Genomic DNA, 19,091 nt, shown 5'->3' with positions numbered 1-19,091 from the left:
TTAGTTTGCTTAATTTGTTTAGCAAGTATATATTTCCTTCAGTTATTTTCATACTTTAATTAAGCCAGCTAAAATGTATTGTATGAGCTTCTGTTACTTTCACTGTTCATTCTATCATATTTGATCTTTAATTTAATAGCATAGCACATATTTAAAGCAGCTCCAGCAGGACTGAGGATTAGGTCAGTGGTTCAAATAGATATCAGTGAAATATCCCAATTTTGATACTACAGTAAAAACTGCTAGCCTAATTAATGTAAATTTAACATTATTAAAGACAAGCAAACAGTAAGTAATAAAATAAGTAACAAATAGTCAAATACAAATAGCACAAATAAATAAATAGAATGAAGAAAGGCTACATATGACATAAACAGTGTTTTGGGGGGGGTTCAGGTAGGTCTAACAGTAATTTTCAGATATATAATTTGAATAAAGTAATCTTATGAATATACTGCATATTTATCACTTTATAAATTAAATATAGATTAATCTTTATAAAGTTACAAAAGTTATTCAGTCAATAGCAGTGAGTGATTACTTTGTCTTTTGTAGCTTGATTGACGGTAGAAAACTCTCTGTATGTTTATTAGGCTGCTGTCACTTTAAGGCTGAACGCACAGAGCCAATATAATGTACATGCGTTTACTTTGTTTACGTTCATCACTGCATCCCTAATTACAGCAGTCAGAAGTTTAGCATTATAAATGTATTTTAATTATTTGAAAATATGAAAAACTTTACTAAATGCGTCATCACAGTCTGTGTAAAGGGCCCATTGCCTTGTTGCTAAGATGTTTTTTTCTTTCTTAGTAAAGGCTTTAAAATGAAATACAGATTAGAAAAGGGTACTTTAAACTCAAATCAATATTTCATGTCCACATATTTATTGATTTGATTTATTGTCCACATATTTATTGACAATATTTATTGTCCACACTTGAAACCTGAATGGAAGATGGCCTGAAACTGCTGGACACGGTTTACCACAAAACCAGCAATCATATGAGTCCAAATATCAGAACTCAACACATGTAACTCCCATACCTAACATACATATTTCACAGTCACTGTTATGCATTACACACAACTTCAACTTAAAAATCACTAGTATCCTAGTAATCATAAACCGTCTGCTTTCATCAAGGAGCTCAAAGGCCCTCCCTCACAAAACTCATAATCTAGCAGTTTATCATTGGTGGTAGGATGTCAAATATTTCAATACACTCATATTATCCAACTAGAATGTACATTTCCTGGAGAAAATGTGAGTGGTACTTGCAGTGACAAAACTCAGCACTGGGTTGCTAAGGTGTTCTGAGTGGTTGCTAAGGTGATGCTAGGCGGTTTGTAGTTGTCACAGATGGTTACTATGGACTTCTTAGCATGTTATTAACATGTTTTAACACTTAGTCGTAATTAGCATGTAGCTATTCACTGCTAGCATGTGTAGCATGTTGGAAGTCCTGTTTGCTAACCTGAGTCAAAAGAGCCAACGCCCATCTCTATACGATGTTCTAATGCAGAGATATGGTTCTTGCTAAATGGTGAATGTTTATATGGGACACTGTGTGTGTGTGTGTGTGTGTGTGTGTGTGTGTGTGTGTGTGTGTGTGTGTTGGTTTCTTATGTGTCTGGATCCTGACTCTTCCGTCTAGTCTTGGTTCAGTTTCCGTGTCGGGGTCCTGACATCCATTGCTCCGTGCACTTGTGTGTTCTCCTGTCCTGTCCTGTCCTGTGTGTGTGTGTGTGTGTGTGTGTGTGTGTGTGTGTGTGTCAGTGTTGCCAGATTGGAAATGTCCAAGTATCGTACTACTAGAAGCTCAAAATTATCGTATTAGGAAGAAAATGATCGCACACGAGTCAAACGTACAGAATACAGCTATTTATTGTCCAACTACTTTTTGAAACGACATGAAAATGACTTTATTGCTAAAATATCAACTGCATCCATATTTGCGAATGACATCAGTGACCACTGTGTCATCGCAACAGTTAGAAACACAAAAATTCCTAAAACTAAACCAAACATCATAACCAAGCGTGACATGAAACATTTCTCAGAACAAGGGTTTCTACACAATTTGAATAATTTGGAGTGGGAACAAATTAATTTCATTCCTGACCTTGAAATAGCCTGGGAACTTTTTTATGCAATTTTTTCTGCTTTAGTCAACAAACATGCTCCTCGCAAAAGGTACAAGGTGAAGGGTCGGAATAATGCATGGTTTTCTCATCCTTTATCAAATATGCTTCATGAGCGCAACCTGGTATGGGCAAAAGCAAGGAAAACTGATTTAAATTCAGACTGGCTTGATTTTAGGCGATTGCGCAATGCATGCACGGTTGCAGTCAGAAAAGCTAAAGCTGAACATTTTCTTATAGAAACATCTCACAATCTAAACAATTCATCAAAATTTAATCTGGTTTTAGAAAACAACATAGCACAACTACAGCAGCCTTAAAGGTACTAAATGATTTTATTGAATCTGTTGAAAACAAGAAACACTGTGCAGCCTTATTCATCGATCTATCAAAAGCATTTGATACTGTTGTTCATACTTTACTGATACAACGACTTGTCAGTATTGGATTATCTAAACATACGATTGGTTGGTTTAATAACTATCTTTCAAACAGAACTCAGTGTGTACAGGCAGAAGGTTCAGGGGTCAGTCCTTGGACCACTCCTATTAACTCTATATATAAATAATATTGATCATAATGTTCATAATGTAAAGTTTCATTATTACGCTGATGATAGAGTTATATATAGTTCAGCATTCACACCCAATCTGGCTCTCTCTCAGTTACAGCTTGCATTTGAAATTGTTCAGCGTAACTTATTTGAATTAAAACTAGTTTTAAATGTTGATAAAACAAAATTCATGTTGTTTTCTAAATCCAAATCAATCCCTCATAATAATCTTCTGCCTATTACTGCGTCCCAAGGTTCAGAAATTGAGTTTGTTTCTCAGTATAGGTATCTGGGGATTTTAATTGATGACGCTCTCTCCTTTGGCCCTCATGTCCAGCAACTGGTGAAAAGATTGAAAGTAAAATTGGGTTTTCACTTTAGAATCAAATCCTGTCTTTCCTTTGAGACAAAAAAGAGGCTTGCTGCAGCGACTTTTATGTCTGTACTGGACTACGGAGATGTTATATATATGATCAGGGTTGCCAACTCTCACGCATCTGTGACACTCACGCTTTCAGCATCAATCTCACGCTCTCACGCACACGCAGGAAATGTCACGCCAAAATCCATTTTTCTCCCCTCTCAATCCGTTAATTTTCTGTTGATGACTAGACTAGACCACAGCATATTAATGACAGGAGAGGAGTTTAAGGCCCACAGCTGTAACATCTGCCTACAATGTTCTCACTGCAGTGTTCTCTGATCGTTGATTCGCTCTAAACCTTGCACCTGATACGTCAGTTGCGTGTGAGAAGTTCAGAGAGAGTTCAGAGCATAGGTTCGGAGTCTGAGCCACTGATGCGCGTTTGAAAGTTTGGATGACAAGGTAAGCAGATAATAAAATGGTGTGCCTTGTCACTACAGACGTAGCCTTGCCTAATCAGTCTGTGTGCCGAGAGTACAGACTTCAGCTAGAGTTGCGAACGTTGTCTGACGTGCGTTATCAATGTTAGCACAGATGTGTTAGCACAAAATGAGCCTCCTTGAACCCTGCTTCAGATACGAGCTCCTGCAGAGGTGGTGAAGCAGGCCAACACTGCCACTGTGGCATTCAACAGGCCTAATGTGTGAAACTTGTGTGTTGTGGTTTTCTGGGGAGGTGAAGTAACTATTATGTGTCCCTTTTGTTTTGTGATTTCTTATTGTTTTGATTTTGTTGTTTTACATGTTTGTTATTTAATCACCTCTATCTTTTTTTATTTACAGTGCAATCAATAAATTTTACATTTTGAAAAAGCGTTTCCATTCTATTGTTTTTTTTTTTTTTTTTTGTGCATAAATCAGGGTTTATACTAAGTAAACAAGGACTGACATTTTTAAAATTAGGGTTAGGGTTTCCAAAAATTTTCTCTGCGCGCATGCGCAATGCAATTTTAGAGAGTCTCACTCCAACCAAAGTCCCAAATTTGGCAACCCTATATATGCATGCATCTTCACAGTGTTTACATGCTTTAGACCAGGTGTCACCAACCCTGCTCCTGGAGGGCTACTGTCCTGCAGACTTTAGGTCCAACCCTGTTCCAACACACCTGCCTGTAATTATCAAGCAACCCTGAACAGCTTGATTAGCTGGTCCAGGTGTGTTTGATTGGGGTTGGAGCTGAACTCTGCAGGACTGTAGCCCTCCAGGAGCAGGGTTGGTGACACCTGCTTTAGACACTGTTTATCATGGTGCACTGAGGTTCATAACAAATCTTAAAACCCTCACTCATCATTGTGTGTTGTATGCTCGGGTTGGCTGGTCTGCGTTGTTCATCAAAGACAAAAACACTGGCATGTTTTTATTTATAAATCTATCCTGGGTTTACTTCCTTCATATCTTTGTACATACATCTGTAAAAAGTATGCTTGTAGCTATAGCCTCCGGTCACAGGAATTATTTTTACTGTCTGTTCCAGTGGTACGAACTGAATTTGGGAAAAAAGCATTTAAATTTGCTGCTCCCTCTGCCTGGAATTGTTTGCAAAGTACATTGAAACTGAGGAAACTGGTTCTGTTGGACACTTTTAAAGTAGTTTTAAATGATTTGGAGAATGAAACATCGGGCTGTAGATGTTTTAGCTAGTTATGTATTGATATTGAAATTTGATTGGATTTGCTTGTGTGTGTATATGTGTATGTATTGTTAGATGTTATTTGTTAAACTCAAACGTGCTGTGTCTGTCAGTCTTGGCCAGGACGCTCTTGTAAAAGAGATTCTTAATCTCAATGTGCTTCTTTCCTGGTAAAATAAAGGTTATAATATCAACCTTGGAAAAAACTGACCAAGCACCAGGGAAGGAACGTTAACTTTTATATATTTTTTTATTATTTTTTTATTTATTATTTTATTCTTCTTGCAAAACTTACAGAGATGACATGTTAATGATATACAACTTTGTATACAATATACAAAAAGAACATTAACTTGTCGAGAGAGCCATTCTCCACGATGATTAGCCGAGAAGACATGCCTAACACCACGTTCTCGTTCTTCTCACGGTAGAATCCACAGCTAGACCAATGAGTATAGAAGACCTATGATTACAACCACCATCATTTGAAGTGTCACACAATTCTGAAATTATCGTACATTATGGGATTTTTTTCATTATTGATCGTACAGAGGCAAAAGTCCAGGCAGAGAGTTATGGGAAATGCAGTTCCATGAGGGAATGACAGTAGTCCGGGGTGGAGTGCCCTCTGGTGGTAATGACGGGCACTCTCACTGGTGATCATGACAGATTCTGATTTTATTACATTTTTCGTAAGTTGCGATTGATAGTGGAACATGAATGTATTACTGACGGTAACAATGTTCGGGCTCGCGTTACTCTCAAGGAGAAATGTGGACCTGTCAGCAAAGGTTGTGCCGACAGGTGAGCCTGTGGACCGATCACTGCTGGACAGAGTGGCGTTGGCATCGGTGAGGATGATGGTGATGTCGTGTGGTGAGGCTTGGCCAACAGCCTGATGGAGTTGGTCAAAGAAGGCATCCTTCGCATCCTCATCAGCGACATCGGTGGGGGCATAAGCAACGATTACTGTCATCTTGCCGTGTTGGTGGAGAAAGCGGGCCGACAGTAATCTGTCGCTCAGGGGTGTCCAGCTGATGAGGGACTTGCGGAGGGCCTTTGGGATGGCAAGTGCCATGCCATAAAGGCCTGTCCGTCTCTCGGGGCCACTCCAGAAGTAGCAATGGTCGCCTGCTGTTGTTTCGCCATTGCCGTGCCATCGGACTTCACAGAGCCCTGCCAAGGAGATGTTATAGCGGCAGAGCTCTCGGGACAGCAGGGTGGCAGCTCCGGGGCGAAGGAGTGTTTGGACATTCCATGTGGCGACTCGGGTCCTGCGGCGAAGGTTGATCCGTGCTCGTTGGTCGGGGGCAGGCTGGGGTTCGTTACCGTGTTGGGCAGTCCGGCTTCTTTCTCTGATCAGTTTTGCAACAAAAGGGTTTCTCCTGGGTGGGTTGTTAGCCCTCCGCAGGATAGTCGGTTGGTGGGGCTGCCACCTCACAGCGTACCGACATGCTGGGGTCTTTGTTTGTCTGGAACCTACCCTGGAGACCGGCCCGCCTAGGGTGACCCTACCAGGAGCGAGCTCCCGACGGTATCGCTCTCCAGGGTCACTGGAACGCACAAGCCCCCTCGCCACGTCAAGGCCAGACCCGAGAGAGAGAGTTTTCCTGGATACCATCACGATTGAAAATGTGACAATGATTTCATACAACAGTTCAATAAACAGTTAAAATTAAGTCACTTACATTTTAGATGCAATATTGACTGTTTTTGTTTCAGCAGCGAAAAAATATTTCCAGACAAAGATCACAGCAGAACCATAACGCATCTCACAGCAACACTCAGCTGTGTTTCATTACTGAATGATTCAGCATTTTGAACGAATCGGTTGAGTCAAAAATTCAATGACCCATTAATAAACATATCATTCAGTCGTTTGAACGAATCGTTTGAATGAATGACTCAATAATGACTCTGTCATTAAGACGGTCCCCTGCCGCCACCTACTGGTGGTTTAGTGTTATGTTTAAAAGTATCATTCTTTTCAACGTTTCTTATTTCTTTAAAGGTGTAGATATGACAATATGCAGATTTAACTATATAAAAGCTGATTGAACACTGATGAGAATATTGCTTCAGAATAAATTATATTTACAACAAAAACAAAAAAAATCCGGACAAGCAACCTTTTCTTCCGGACAAGTGAATGACAGATTTAGATGTCCGAAGCACAAGCACACAGAAAGGCTTAATGGGCGATTCCACAGTTTAGGGCCAACTGCAAGGACAACAGCCTGCAAAATCAATCTTCATGGAGAAAGCCATTGTCCTCAGGTTAACATCCTGAGAAAACCTGGGGTACAGCTGTGTGAAAGGCAGGATAAATCTGGCAATGGTAAACTAGTAAACTTTGATCAAAGTTGAGTTGATGTAAAATTTAACGTATGTAACATGGACGGAAAAACAGTGTAAGTTCAAGCGGAAAGTGTACTTAATCTAATTCAGTTTAATAAAATTCTGGTTGAATCCCAGTTCATGTTTTGCTTTGTTCCTAATTTGGTATAGTTATGAGTCATGCGTTGTGTATGGTTCACAAAACTGGTAATAGGACTTCCATGCAGGCAGGGTGGCCATCTAACAAGGTGGACATCTGTTCTATAAACTTAAAGGTGCATTTTTGAGTCTGGTATGTTCATAAACTGAAAGCCAGCAAAATTACTAACAAATACCACAGGTATATATTTCAAATTTATTTGCCAAATGTAGAAGACAAAGGAACTCCTACAAGTGTGCAAAGTTATAACGTGTGTAACGTGGACGGAAAATTTAATGTTTAAAAATGAAACAATCCTGCAAAATTGCCTCTGTAACACAAAATAATACCATTTCCTTAACATGCCCAGTTCACTGTTGTTTAAAAACCTATGCGATTGACTCCGACAGTTTATTCTAATGGCATAAGTGAGATTGTGTTAATGCACTATTAACGTGTATACACTTAGACAGCCTAAGCTATATTCTTACGAACATTGGACAGAAAAAAATAAAAAAATAAAAAAAAAACATAAAAATGTCATTGACGATGTTGACTTTCATGAACCGCTTATTGAGTCAAAAATACGCAGAAAACAACGTTCGAAGTTGGACAGACTGAAAATTTTCGTCTAATTTACGAACAAGTTGTGCAGAATCTGTCAAAATGTATAAAACCACCATTCATGCATGCTCTTTCACGATGAACGACACTTTCGGTCCGAAACCACTCGCAATCATCCGACTTGCACACTCTTTAATCCTTTCTCACCACAATGATCCTATTTAATGTTTACTTAGCCAAAGTTTACCACGTTCGTATCATTTTAATGTTCGTAACCTTTTGGACAGAATCCACAAACTTACCCACATTCGTCGAAATCCGTGAAATCCTGTTAAAGGTCCCGTATTATGCCCCTTTTCACAAGATGTAAAATAAGTCTCTGATGTCCCCAGAGTGTGTATGTGAAGTTTCAGCTCAAAATACCCAACAGATCATTTTTTACAGCATGTTTAAATTGTCATTTTTTGGGGCTCAGAAAAACGCGCTCTTTTAGTGTGTGCCCTTTAAATGCAAATGAGCTGCTGCTGCCGGCACAGGGGGGCGGAGCTTCACGAGCATTATCAGCTTCATTATCAGAAACTCTCAGTAATGGTGTTCATTTCGAGTCGGACAATAATGCCTACAGAGCCAGAGTGCTGTATAGAGATGAAACAGGTATAGTTTAGTAGTTTAATTACGGTTATTATAACGTATTTGTCATCTGCTTGTATGTATCCATTATTGTATAGCCTACAAGTCTTCTGTCTGAATGATGATCAAACATATACTGATGAGTTTAATAAAGTTAGTTTATTGTACATCACACAAAAGATGAAGCGTCAGTTTTACTTCAGAAAATCACCGTAAGAGCTGAGTAAACACAGTAAGTTATTAGAAGTGCGCAAGTACATAAACGAATTTCGGTAGAGTTGAGGGAGCATTCCTGTGGGCGGAGCTTAGTCAAAACACGGTTCTAGTGACGTCATTAAAGAAGGAAGTAGAGGGATGTAGTCCAAACGGGCCGTTCACTGTAGGCGACTTCTGTTAAATTAAATATCTCGCTTGGCATAGAACTTTGAGCTTTATAATTTTACAGATATTATTTATGCTCTAACAGCAACATTACACACTAACTAAAGTTTGAAACATGGGATCACGAAGAACGGGACCTTTAACTCTTCCTCCCGCGCAGAGCGACCGTGACCTAGACAATCTTATTTCTGACATGAGAACCGTTGAGACATTAGGAGATGGAAATTCAGCGTCAGAATAAAATGTACGAGCGTTATGATTTTTGGACAGAAAATCTCGGCCCCTGTTTTATCCAAATTTATTAACAATTTATCATGTAGCAACGCATAAGAATTTAACCCACACAAGATGTTTTTATCGTTTTGCTACTGATAGAATTACATAGAAAAATTATATCTCTGCTTCCTTTAGAATCATAGTTTAACGTGCGTAACTGCTTGGACAGAAAGTGTAACGAACGTTAGTAAATGTTTCCATTGCATCGTGGTGGATTAAGGGAATTATACTTTCAGTGTTAGTAGTAGTATTTTGTAGAAGACACACTAAAATAAATGTTATGTGCCAAAATTCAGGATTTTATTAAAGGAAATGAAAGAAATGACTTAGGAAAAATTCAGATGCACTGAATGTCCCACCCTGACATCCGCATTTTCTGGGGACGGAAATAAAATAAAGTCTCATTACACGATAATGCCAAGGCTTAGTGGGATAAAAGTAACTTTATTATTTCTTACATCTATCTTTAACAAAATAGTGAACTAAAAATAAAAAAATGACAACAACTGGGTATTATTCAATCTATATTGTTCATTACACCCCTTGTGGACAGAAACTGTGGAATCGCCCTAATGCCGAGCCCTGTCTCCTCGGTTAAAACCCTAAACACATAATGTCCACTCAGGGACAGCTGAATACTTCTTTAAAAAAACACACATTTCAAATCTTGTCTTTCTAAGAGCAATAAAACACACAGGGAAAAAATCCTGGCTGAGGTTGTCATGATCATGCATGAAAGGGTTATTAACCCCATTAACCCAGCAATGAAAGGAGGATTATTTATATATGAACTCCTGTGGTGAAGGCAGCATGGAAGTTGCTCACTGTATTAAGGCTGTAAAGTGATAAATTAAGAATATAAAGACCCTCACCATGGTTCTATAACCATTTTTCTTCCTTTAATAAAAGGAGTTTCATGGACAGAAAGTGTTTCCAGGGTCCAGCTCATGTGGGGTGTGTGTTTGAAGGTATGTCGCTGTTACAGTGTGTGTGTTTACTTGAATTATACTTCATCTTCAGACCAGATGTCCTGGTTTGCAGAAGCACATCTACAAGGGGAGATCTGAGGACAGTATCACACTGAGTGAAGACCTGGGTCTATGTCTTCTAATGAATCAGTTTTTTTTTTTTGTATTAATTGAATAAAAACATAAAATAAAAAAGCAATAATATTACAAGAAAGGATTATCAAATAATAACGGTCTGTTATAACTCTGCATAGCATGAAAAGCGCTGATGACGTGTAATTTGTGGTATGGAAATACAGGTGCTGGTCATAAAATTAGAATATCATCAAAAAGTTGATTTATTTCAAGAATTCAACTTAACAGGTGAAACTAATATATTATATAGACTCATTACATGCAAAGTGAGATATGTCAAGCCTTTATTTGTTATAATTTTGATGATTATGGCTTACAGCTTATGAAACCCACGAAATCAAAATCCCAGAAAATTAGAATATTACATGAAATCACACAGTAATTACACAGTGATACCATGGTCATTGAACCAGGTTTTGGTTCTTTTGGCAGTGTGGGCCGGTGCAAATCCTGCTGGAGAATGAAGTCAGCATCTCCATAAAGCTTGTCTGCTGAAGGAAGCATGAAGTGCTCTGGACATGTCCTGGTAGACGGCTGCGTTGAGTGGACAGCACAGTGGACCAACACCAGCCGATGACATGGCTCCCCAAACCAACACAGACTGTGGAAACTTCACACTGGACTTCAAGCATCTTGGATTGTGTGCCTCTCCATTCTTCCTCCAGACTCTGGGACCTTGGTTTCCAAATGAGATGCAAAATTTGCTCTCATCAGAAAAGAGGACTTTGGTCTACTGTGCTTTATTAAATCCAGAGTCAACGCAGCCGTCTACCAGGACATTTCCAGAGCACTTCATGCTTCCTTCAGCAGACAAGCTTTATGGAGATGCTGACTTCATTCTCCAGCAGGATTTGCACCGGCCCACACTGCCAAAAGAACCAAAACCTGGTTCAATGACCATGGTATCACTGTGTAATTACTGTGTGATTTCATGTAATATTCTAATTTTCTGGGATTTTGATTTTGTGGGTTTCATAAGCTGTAAGCCATAATCATCAAAATTATAACAAATAAAGGCTTGAAATATCTCACTTTGCATGTAATGAGTCTATATAATATATTAGTTTCACCTGTTAAGTTGAATTCTTGAAATAAATCAACTTTTTGATGATATTCTAATTTTATGACCAGCACCTGTACATGTTGACTGGCAGGTAGAACATATATTTCCTTGCATTTCGGACCGCATATTTTTGAGTACTGAGACTTCCACAGAAGATATACATGTTTTAATATTTTTATCACTTCTATTATTGATTGCTATCAGGATATGAAGAGAGTTTTAGTCTAGGCTACCCATTATAACAAAAAAGTGTTTATAAACTTATTGTCTAACTTACCCTACTTCCTTGTTTACTTGGAGAGTGCATCTAATGATAAACTGGCTAATCAATGGCTGTAATCATGAAATAAAACATAACATGGAACACAATGACAAACTATCGGGCATAAATGAACAGGTATTTTTAAAGGAGAACTCCGGTCAGTTTTAACATTGAGCTCATTTTTTTGTAAATTTGGAGTGCTGTCAATACAGAGAACAACGACAAAAATCGGTGTTGCCTACACCGTGTTATCCTCTTTTTAAAATTTGCACCCTGTTGACTTCAATGGGGCAAGTACTAAACCTGCTTTTAGCCTCTTAACATCCTTGATGTGTCATTACAAGTGCACAGCCAATGTGAGTGATTCCTTCAGAGTGAACAAGAGTGAATCTGACTGCAGTAGATGTGAAAGATATGTATAAAAATGATGTTATTTCAGCCAGCGCTCATACCTGTATTTACATCCTGTTTTCGGCTGAAGTCCACAGTAGCCTAACCGATTGTCGAGTTCACACGCGTGATCGTACGTACTAAACCTATGCGCGTGAACTCGACAATCGATTACTGTGGACTTCAGCCGAAAACAGGATGTAAACACAGGTATGTGCGCTGGCTGAATTAATATCACTTTTATTAATATCTTTCACATCTACTGCAGTCAGATTCACTCGTGTTCACTCTGAAGGAATCACTCACATGACCTGTGCACTTGTAATGACACATCAAGGATGTTAATAGGCTAAAAGCAGGTTTAAAACTTGCCCCATTGAAGTCAACAGGGTGCAAATTTTAAAAAGAGGATAACACGGTGTAGGCAACACCAGGGGCGGAGCGGGGTGGTGGCTAATTGGGCTTAAGCCCCGAATGTTTTGTCAAAAGCCCCGAATCTTTTAGGTTTTTTAAAATAACTTAAACTTTGTTTCATTTCCTCTCAGTCTTTCTGACTGGAGCGGCAAAAAATGAAACACAAGCTCTATTACCGTGCGTGGTGGCGGACGGCAATGCATCGCGCATCACTCAGCTTGTTTGCCAACTACCAATAAAAACTAACGAACGTCGTTGTCATCAGGGGCTGGCGGGCTGTTGTATGTTTCACCGGCGTCGTAGCGAGCTTACTGGCTAACCGGCTGAAGTTAATATGGACATATCAAAGTTTTTTATACGCAACACTAACAGTAAACCTCACCGGCCGGAGAGAGATTCAGAAGCAGCGTAAGAACCGCGGACAATGTTGATATGATGTAGCCTAATGATGTTTACACCAAATTCCAATTTTACCTATGTAGGCTAACTTAAAAATAGTCATATAATGTTTGCCTCTTTTTAGTTGCCAGAGGTGAAAATGAGTCATCCTTAACATTTTTGGAGTTTTGGATTCACTACAGCTGGAGAACAATTAAATACAAAATACGTTGTAGGCTCTACTGGGTGAATTTTTTTTTTTTTTTTTCAGATAGTGTATAGATTTTTAGGCATTCTATTATCTAAAACAGCCTGAAAAATAGTGCATTTAGCTGACATGGTAATTTTCGTTAGGGTAGGGATGTTATTGTTAGCTCCGCCCATTCACCGAAAATCTAACGGCACCCCTGTAGCTCCGCCCCTTTAAAGTTCGCGCAATATTCCTTGACATGAAAGGTGATTTATGCATAAAAAGTAATTCAAATCAATTTAATGTAATGAAATATAACCTATTTTCCAAGTACGTTCAATTTATTGACTGTTTACAGAAAGAAACAACCATTTATTGTTGTCCGTTACACGCGCAGTGCAGTGCGAGTCTGTCCGCTAGGTGTCGCCGTTCCTCCAGTGTGATCCCAGATCTGGCGCTTCTGTCTCGGGTCTCGGCTCGCTCAACCCGCCGCCATTTTGAATCCGAATCGCTCACACTACACCCGCTCTAAACTGGAACTATGCCGCGGGGCCGGCCGCGAAAACAGAGGGTTAAAGATGACAGCGAAACCGGTAAAGTCAACCGCAGTCTCCCAAATAAAACCCTCACACCATGAACTGTTTGTCTAAGTGCGTAGTGCATGTCTAAAATGGGGCAGAAGAGTAGAGAAAGCCATTTGAAGCGCGTGTATATAGTCCCCGGATATAGTATTGCTCTGTGAGTGTGTGTGTGTGTTGCTGCAGGAGTGATTGCGGCGGAATGATATTAATAACACGCTCGTGTGCTGCAGATTGAGAGAATGCTCCTCTCACACACTTCAGATGTCACTCGCCTGCACTAGAGAAACATGTACACTTAATTAAAGCGCTTTTTGAGCTGATCCGCATCGATGCTAATGTTAGCTAAAGCTTCCGTACATCAGTGAGGAGGGCTGGAACTAGTCGAGCTGTCGTGTTAGCGGTGTTTACAGTCTATTCTGGGGATAATGTACAGATGCTGGGATGATTCCTCATGCTGTTGACACTGTGTTTTATTGATTTGAAGAATAACCAGATCGGTGTAATGTGTAACTTACTTGCTCTCCAGACTTTACTAGCTGAACAAAACCTTCATTAAAAGACAGTTCTCTGGTCAGCCGAATGGTTGTTTTTCTGCCTTTAGCAGGTTTACTATGGTACTTTGTTAGTAAACCACGTATTTAGCCTGTAACTTTAACAGTTGAGGTAACCAGCAGCTGGCATTGTTGATTGTTATATTATATAAAATGTAATAGTAGCATAATTTGAACAGCTAGGCTATGTTAAGATTGTGTCTTAAGAACTAGTTTGTCCCACTAGCAGTTAACCCAGGTGTAATCAATATCACTTTTTGGAGTCAAATTATACCAATCTACCTTTTTATGTTACTAATGTTATAAAGTTTTGACCAATCTTGAAGAAAAAAATTAATACAATTAATTTAAGACTAGTCTGAACAACAGTTTATGCAACTGGTCACTGCTGAAGTAACTTTGCAAAACTTTTAATAACATTGATGGAAAGTCACAAAAATATCTATTAAAGCTGCAGGTGATTTATTAACATTGCAAGTAGTTTTCATTCATGTGTTAAAAAAGACAGTCAAAGACCATCATCACGGCAATAAATGCACTGAATTAAAATGATTTTATTGTCCTCAAAACTCCATGTTGTGCATGACCGTTAAACTCCAACCACATTATTTTCCCTGGCTATCTAAATAATATAACATATACAATTGATGTCTATGAATGACGATATTATAAGACATTTCTGGGAAACACGTGAGTAATGTAGCTTCTGAAGGGCATTATATAAGATAACAAACAAACAAACAAAAATAGATCCTTCACCGAACATAGGCCCTAGTTGAAGTTTGATCCAAATTACTCAGTGCATGTAGAACATATACCCCTGGTTTCACAGACAGGGCTTAAGACTAGTCCTAGACTAAAATGTAAGTCTGAGCTGTTTCCACTGAAATAAACTTGCACTGACTGATCTTAAAAATATATCAGTGCCTTTTTAGTTTTAAGATGCACATCGGTAATGTTTTTTTTCTAAGCATGTTTATAAAAATTACTTAAATGTCCTAATTGATCTATGGTCTAATCCTGGCTTAGTCTAAGCCCTGTCTGTGAAACCGGGCCATAAGACACTTATTTTATCACTTTTTCTCCATAACTGTATTGCCTGACCATGGCGAAATTGTTGAAAGACCAAAAACCAAGATTGGTAACAATCATATGAAACCCCTAGGAGGACGGAGTAGCCTATATAAAAATATATGACTGTCAGCCCGAATGTTGTTTGGCTAGATGAGAACTATTTAATCTATACATGAAATAGTTCTTTATACATTTTAAGGCACCCAAAAGCCACTGACACCTTGAAACTAAACTAAAGCACAAAGAATTCACAGCTATCTTTACAATAGTGTTCTCGTTAGGCCTCATTTGTTATTGTGGCTGCAAATCTTGCACTTAAATGTATTTTCATAATAAAAGTGATTCCAGCAATCACTGTGTTTTTGGACGGTATGCCATTCAGACGGGAGAACTATTCACTTTAGTCAAACTTTTTGCTTTATAGTTCTGGGGCCGGTTGCACCAGCTGTGCGTAAGTTACAACTTAGCCAAGTTTTGACGTAGTTGGACACTAAGTTACGACTTACGCACTCCTAAATATTTTTGCGTTGCACCATTAAACTTAGTTGAAGCGTAACTCTACGTATAAACTAAATATTTAAATATTTAATATTTATCAGGAGTAACGGTTGGAATAAAATATCAGACAGACTGAACTGCATCAATAAGCTCTTCTTTTACCTGACAGACTTCAATTCTTTAAACATAGGCTATATGATAATGCTGACATTACACTCGCTTACATTTTAAGAGAGAGAACATTATGTGAAAAGATTACTTTGTTAGCGGCTCTTTAACACAAACCCGTCCTAAACAGCGCGCCGCTGTGAGCATCGGTCCGTGTTGTGCATGTCAAATATCAGTCATAATCAATAAACGTAATTTCTTATGTTTTTTGTACACTGTAAAAAATTTCTAGCCTCTCCAAGTCAAAATTTTCTAGTGACTGATAACATCTAAATTTTTAAATTGGCCCAAGTGCAATTCTTGTTGCAATAGTCTGTTAACATTGGCTCAATGAGAAATAATACGTCAGACTAATTGAAAAATTTAGATGTAACCAGTCACTAGAAAATTTTGACTTGGGGATGTAATTTTTTTTTACAGTGTATCAATATTTATTTATCCTTATTAATTTAATTTCAAATACAGTTTCTGAATGTTATTTATAAAAACACTTCTGTTATTCATGATCAAGTAGGCTATCGTATTTAATGGAAACTTATTTTTACCGTTAGTAACGTGAGGCAAAAGAAGTTAGAATGAAGGATGAACTGAAATTCACGGCATTTCAACACAACTTCTGCTCACGTTTGAAGGCTGCTATTGGATCATCGAGGCTAAACGTCATATTATGTGACTATGCATTACGGAGAGCTTACGACCTGCTAACAACGTTCTGCCTTACGAACAAATGGTGCAACGGAACAAAGTACAGAGTTAGTTAAAACTATCTAGTAGTTACTAAGCCTCTAGTGTGGACTTTACATTCCAACTTAAGAAAGAACTTACGAACGGCTGGTGCGACCCTACCCTGGAGTCTGAATGCCATACTTTCCTAACTCTTACCAATCAGACCTCAAGGTCCCGCCCAAAATACTGCAGTAACCAATCAGACCTCAAGCTCCCGCCCAAAATACTGCAGTAACCAATCAGACCTCAAGCTCCTGCCCAAAATACTGCAGTAACCAATCAGACCTCAAGCTCCCGCCCAAAATACTGCAGTAACCAATCAGACCTCAAGCTTCCGCCCAAAATACTGCAGTAACCAATCAGACCTCAATCTCCCGCCCAAAATACTGTCATAACCAATCAGACCTCAAGCTCCCGCCCAAAATACTGCAGTAACCAATCAGACCTCAAGCTCCCGCCCAAAATACTGCAGTAACCAATCAGACCTCAAGCTCCCGCCCAAAATACTGCAGTAACCAATCAGACCTCAAGCTCCCGCCCAAAATACTGTCATAACCAATCAGACCTCAAGCTCCCGCCCAAAATACTGCAGTAACCAATCAGACCTCAAGCTTCCGCCCAAAATACTGTTGTAACCAATCAGACCTCAATCTCACCTCAATCTCCCGCCCAAAATACTGCAGTAACCAATCAGACCTCAAGCTCCCACCCAAAATGCTGCAGTAACCAATCAGACCTCAAGCTCCCGCCCAAAATGCTGCAGTGACCAATCAGACCTCAAGCTCCCGCCCAAAATGCTGCAGTAACCAATCAGACCTCAAGCTCCCGCCCAAAATACTGTCATAACCAATCAGACCTCAAGCTCCCGCCCAAAATACTGCAGTAACCAATCAGACCTCAAGCTCCCGCCCAAAATACTGCAGTAACCAATCAGACCTCAAGCTCCCGCCCAAAATGCTGCAGTGACCAATCAGACCTCAAGCTCCCGCCCAAAATACTGCAGTAACCAATCAGACCTCAAGCTCCCGCCCAAAATACTGCAGTGACCAATCAGACCTCAAGCTCCCGCCCAAAATACTGCAGTAACCAATCAGACCTCAAGCTCCCGCCCAAAATACTGCAGTAACCAATCAGACCTCAATCTCCCGCCCAAAATACTGCAGTAACCAATCAGACCTCAAGCTCCCGCCCAAAATACTGTTGTAACCAATCAGACCTCAATCTCCCGCCCAAAATACTGCAGTAACCAATCAGACCTCAAGCTCCCGCCCAAAATACTGCAGTAACCAATCAGACCTCAAGCTCCCGCCCAAAATACTGTTGTAACCAATCAGACCTCAATCTCACCTCAGTCTCCCGCCCAAAATACTGTTGTAACCAATCAGACCTCAAGCTCCCGCCCAAAATGCTGCAGTGACCAATCAGACCTCAAGCTCCCGCCCAAAATGCTGCAGTAACCAATCAGACCTCAAGCTCCCGCCCAAAATACTGTTGTAACCAATCAGACCTCAATCTCACCTCAATCTCCCGCCCAAAATACTGCAGTAACCAATCAGACCTCAAGCTCCCGCCCAAAATACTGCAGTAACCAATCAGACCTCAAGCTCCCGCCCAAAATGCTGCAGTGACCAATCAGACCTCAAGCTCCCGCCCAAAATGCTGCAGTAACCAATCAGACCTCAAGCTCCCGCCCAAAATACTGCAGTAACCAATCAGACCTCAAGCTCCCGCCCAAAATACTGCAGTAACCAATCAGACCTCAAGCTCCCGCCCAAAATGCTGCAGTAACCAATCAGACCTCAAGCTCCCGCCCAAAATGCTGCAGTGACCAATCAGACCTCAAGCTCCCGCCCAAAATGCTGCAGTAACCAATCAGACCTCAAGCTCCCGCCCAAAATACTGCAGTAACCAATCAGACCTCAATCTCCCGCCCAAAATACTGCAGTAACCAATCAGACCTCAAGCTCCCGCCCAAAATACTGTTGTAACCAATCAGACCTCAATCTCCCGCCCAAAATACTGCAGTAACCAATCAGACCTCAAGCTCCCGCCCAAAATACTGCAGTGACCAATCAGACCTCAAGCTCCCGCCCAAAATACTGCAGTAACCAATCAGACCTCAAGCTCCCGCCCAAAATACTGCAGTAACCAATCAGACCTCAATCTCCCGCCCAAAATACTGCAGTAACCAATCAGACCTCAAGCTCCCGCCCAAAATACTGTTGTAACCAATCAGACCTCAATCTCCCGCCCAAAATACTGCAGTAACCAATCAGACCTCAAGCTCCCGCCCAAAATACTGCAGTAACCAATCAGACCTCAAGCTCCCGCCCAAAATACTGTTGTAACCAATCAGACCTCAATCTCACCTCAGTCTCCCGCCCAAAATACTGCAGTAACCAATCAGACCTCAAGCTCCCGCCCAAAATGCTGCAGTGACCAATCAGACCTCAAGCTCCCGCCCAAAATGCTGCAGTAACCAATCAGACCTCAAGCTCCCGCCCAAAATACTGTTGTAACCAATCAGACCTCAATCTCACCTCAATCTCCCGCCCAAAATACTGCAGTAACCAATCAGACCTCAAGCTCCCGCCCAAAATACTGCAGTAACCAA

General features: G+C 40.1%; 1 protein-coding gene across 1 annotated transcript in view; it reads left to right on the top strand.

The window, feature by feature from the left end:
- Positions 1-13,366: 13,366 nt before the first annotated feature.
- Positions 13,367-19,091, top strand: part of znf236 (zinc finger protein 236) — a 91,568-nt gene continuing 85,843 nt past the window's right edge. The window contains exon 1 of the mRNA XM_079895064.1: positions 13,367-13,472. Coding sequence (XP_079751190.1) covers positions 13,421-13,472 — 52 coding nt within the window. The 5' untranslated portion in view covers positions 13,367-13,420. The remainder of the gene's footprint in view (positions 13,473-19,091) is intronic.

The sequence above is a fragment of the Squalius cephalus genome (assembly GCF_949319135.1).
Source record: "Squalius cephalus genome assembly, chromosome: 15".
NCBI lineage: Eukaryota > Metazoa > Chordata > Actinopteri > Cypriniformes > Leuciscidae > Squalius > Squalius cephalus.
The sequence above is the reverse complement of the archived record's forward strand: the minus strand, read 5'-3'. Positions and strand labels throughout refer to the sequence as shown.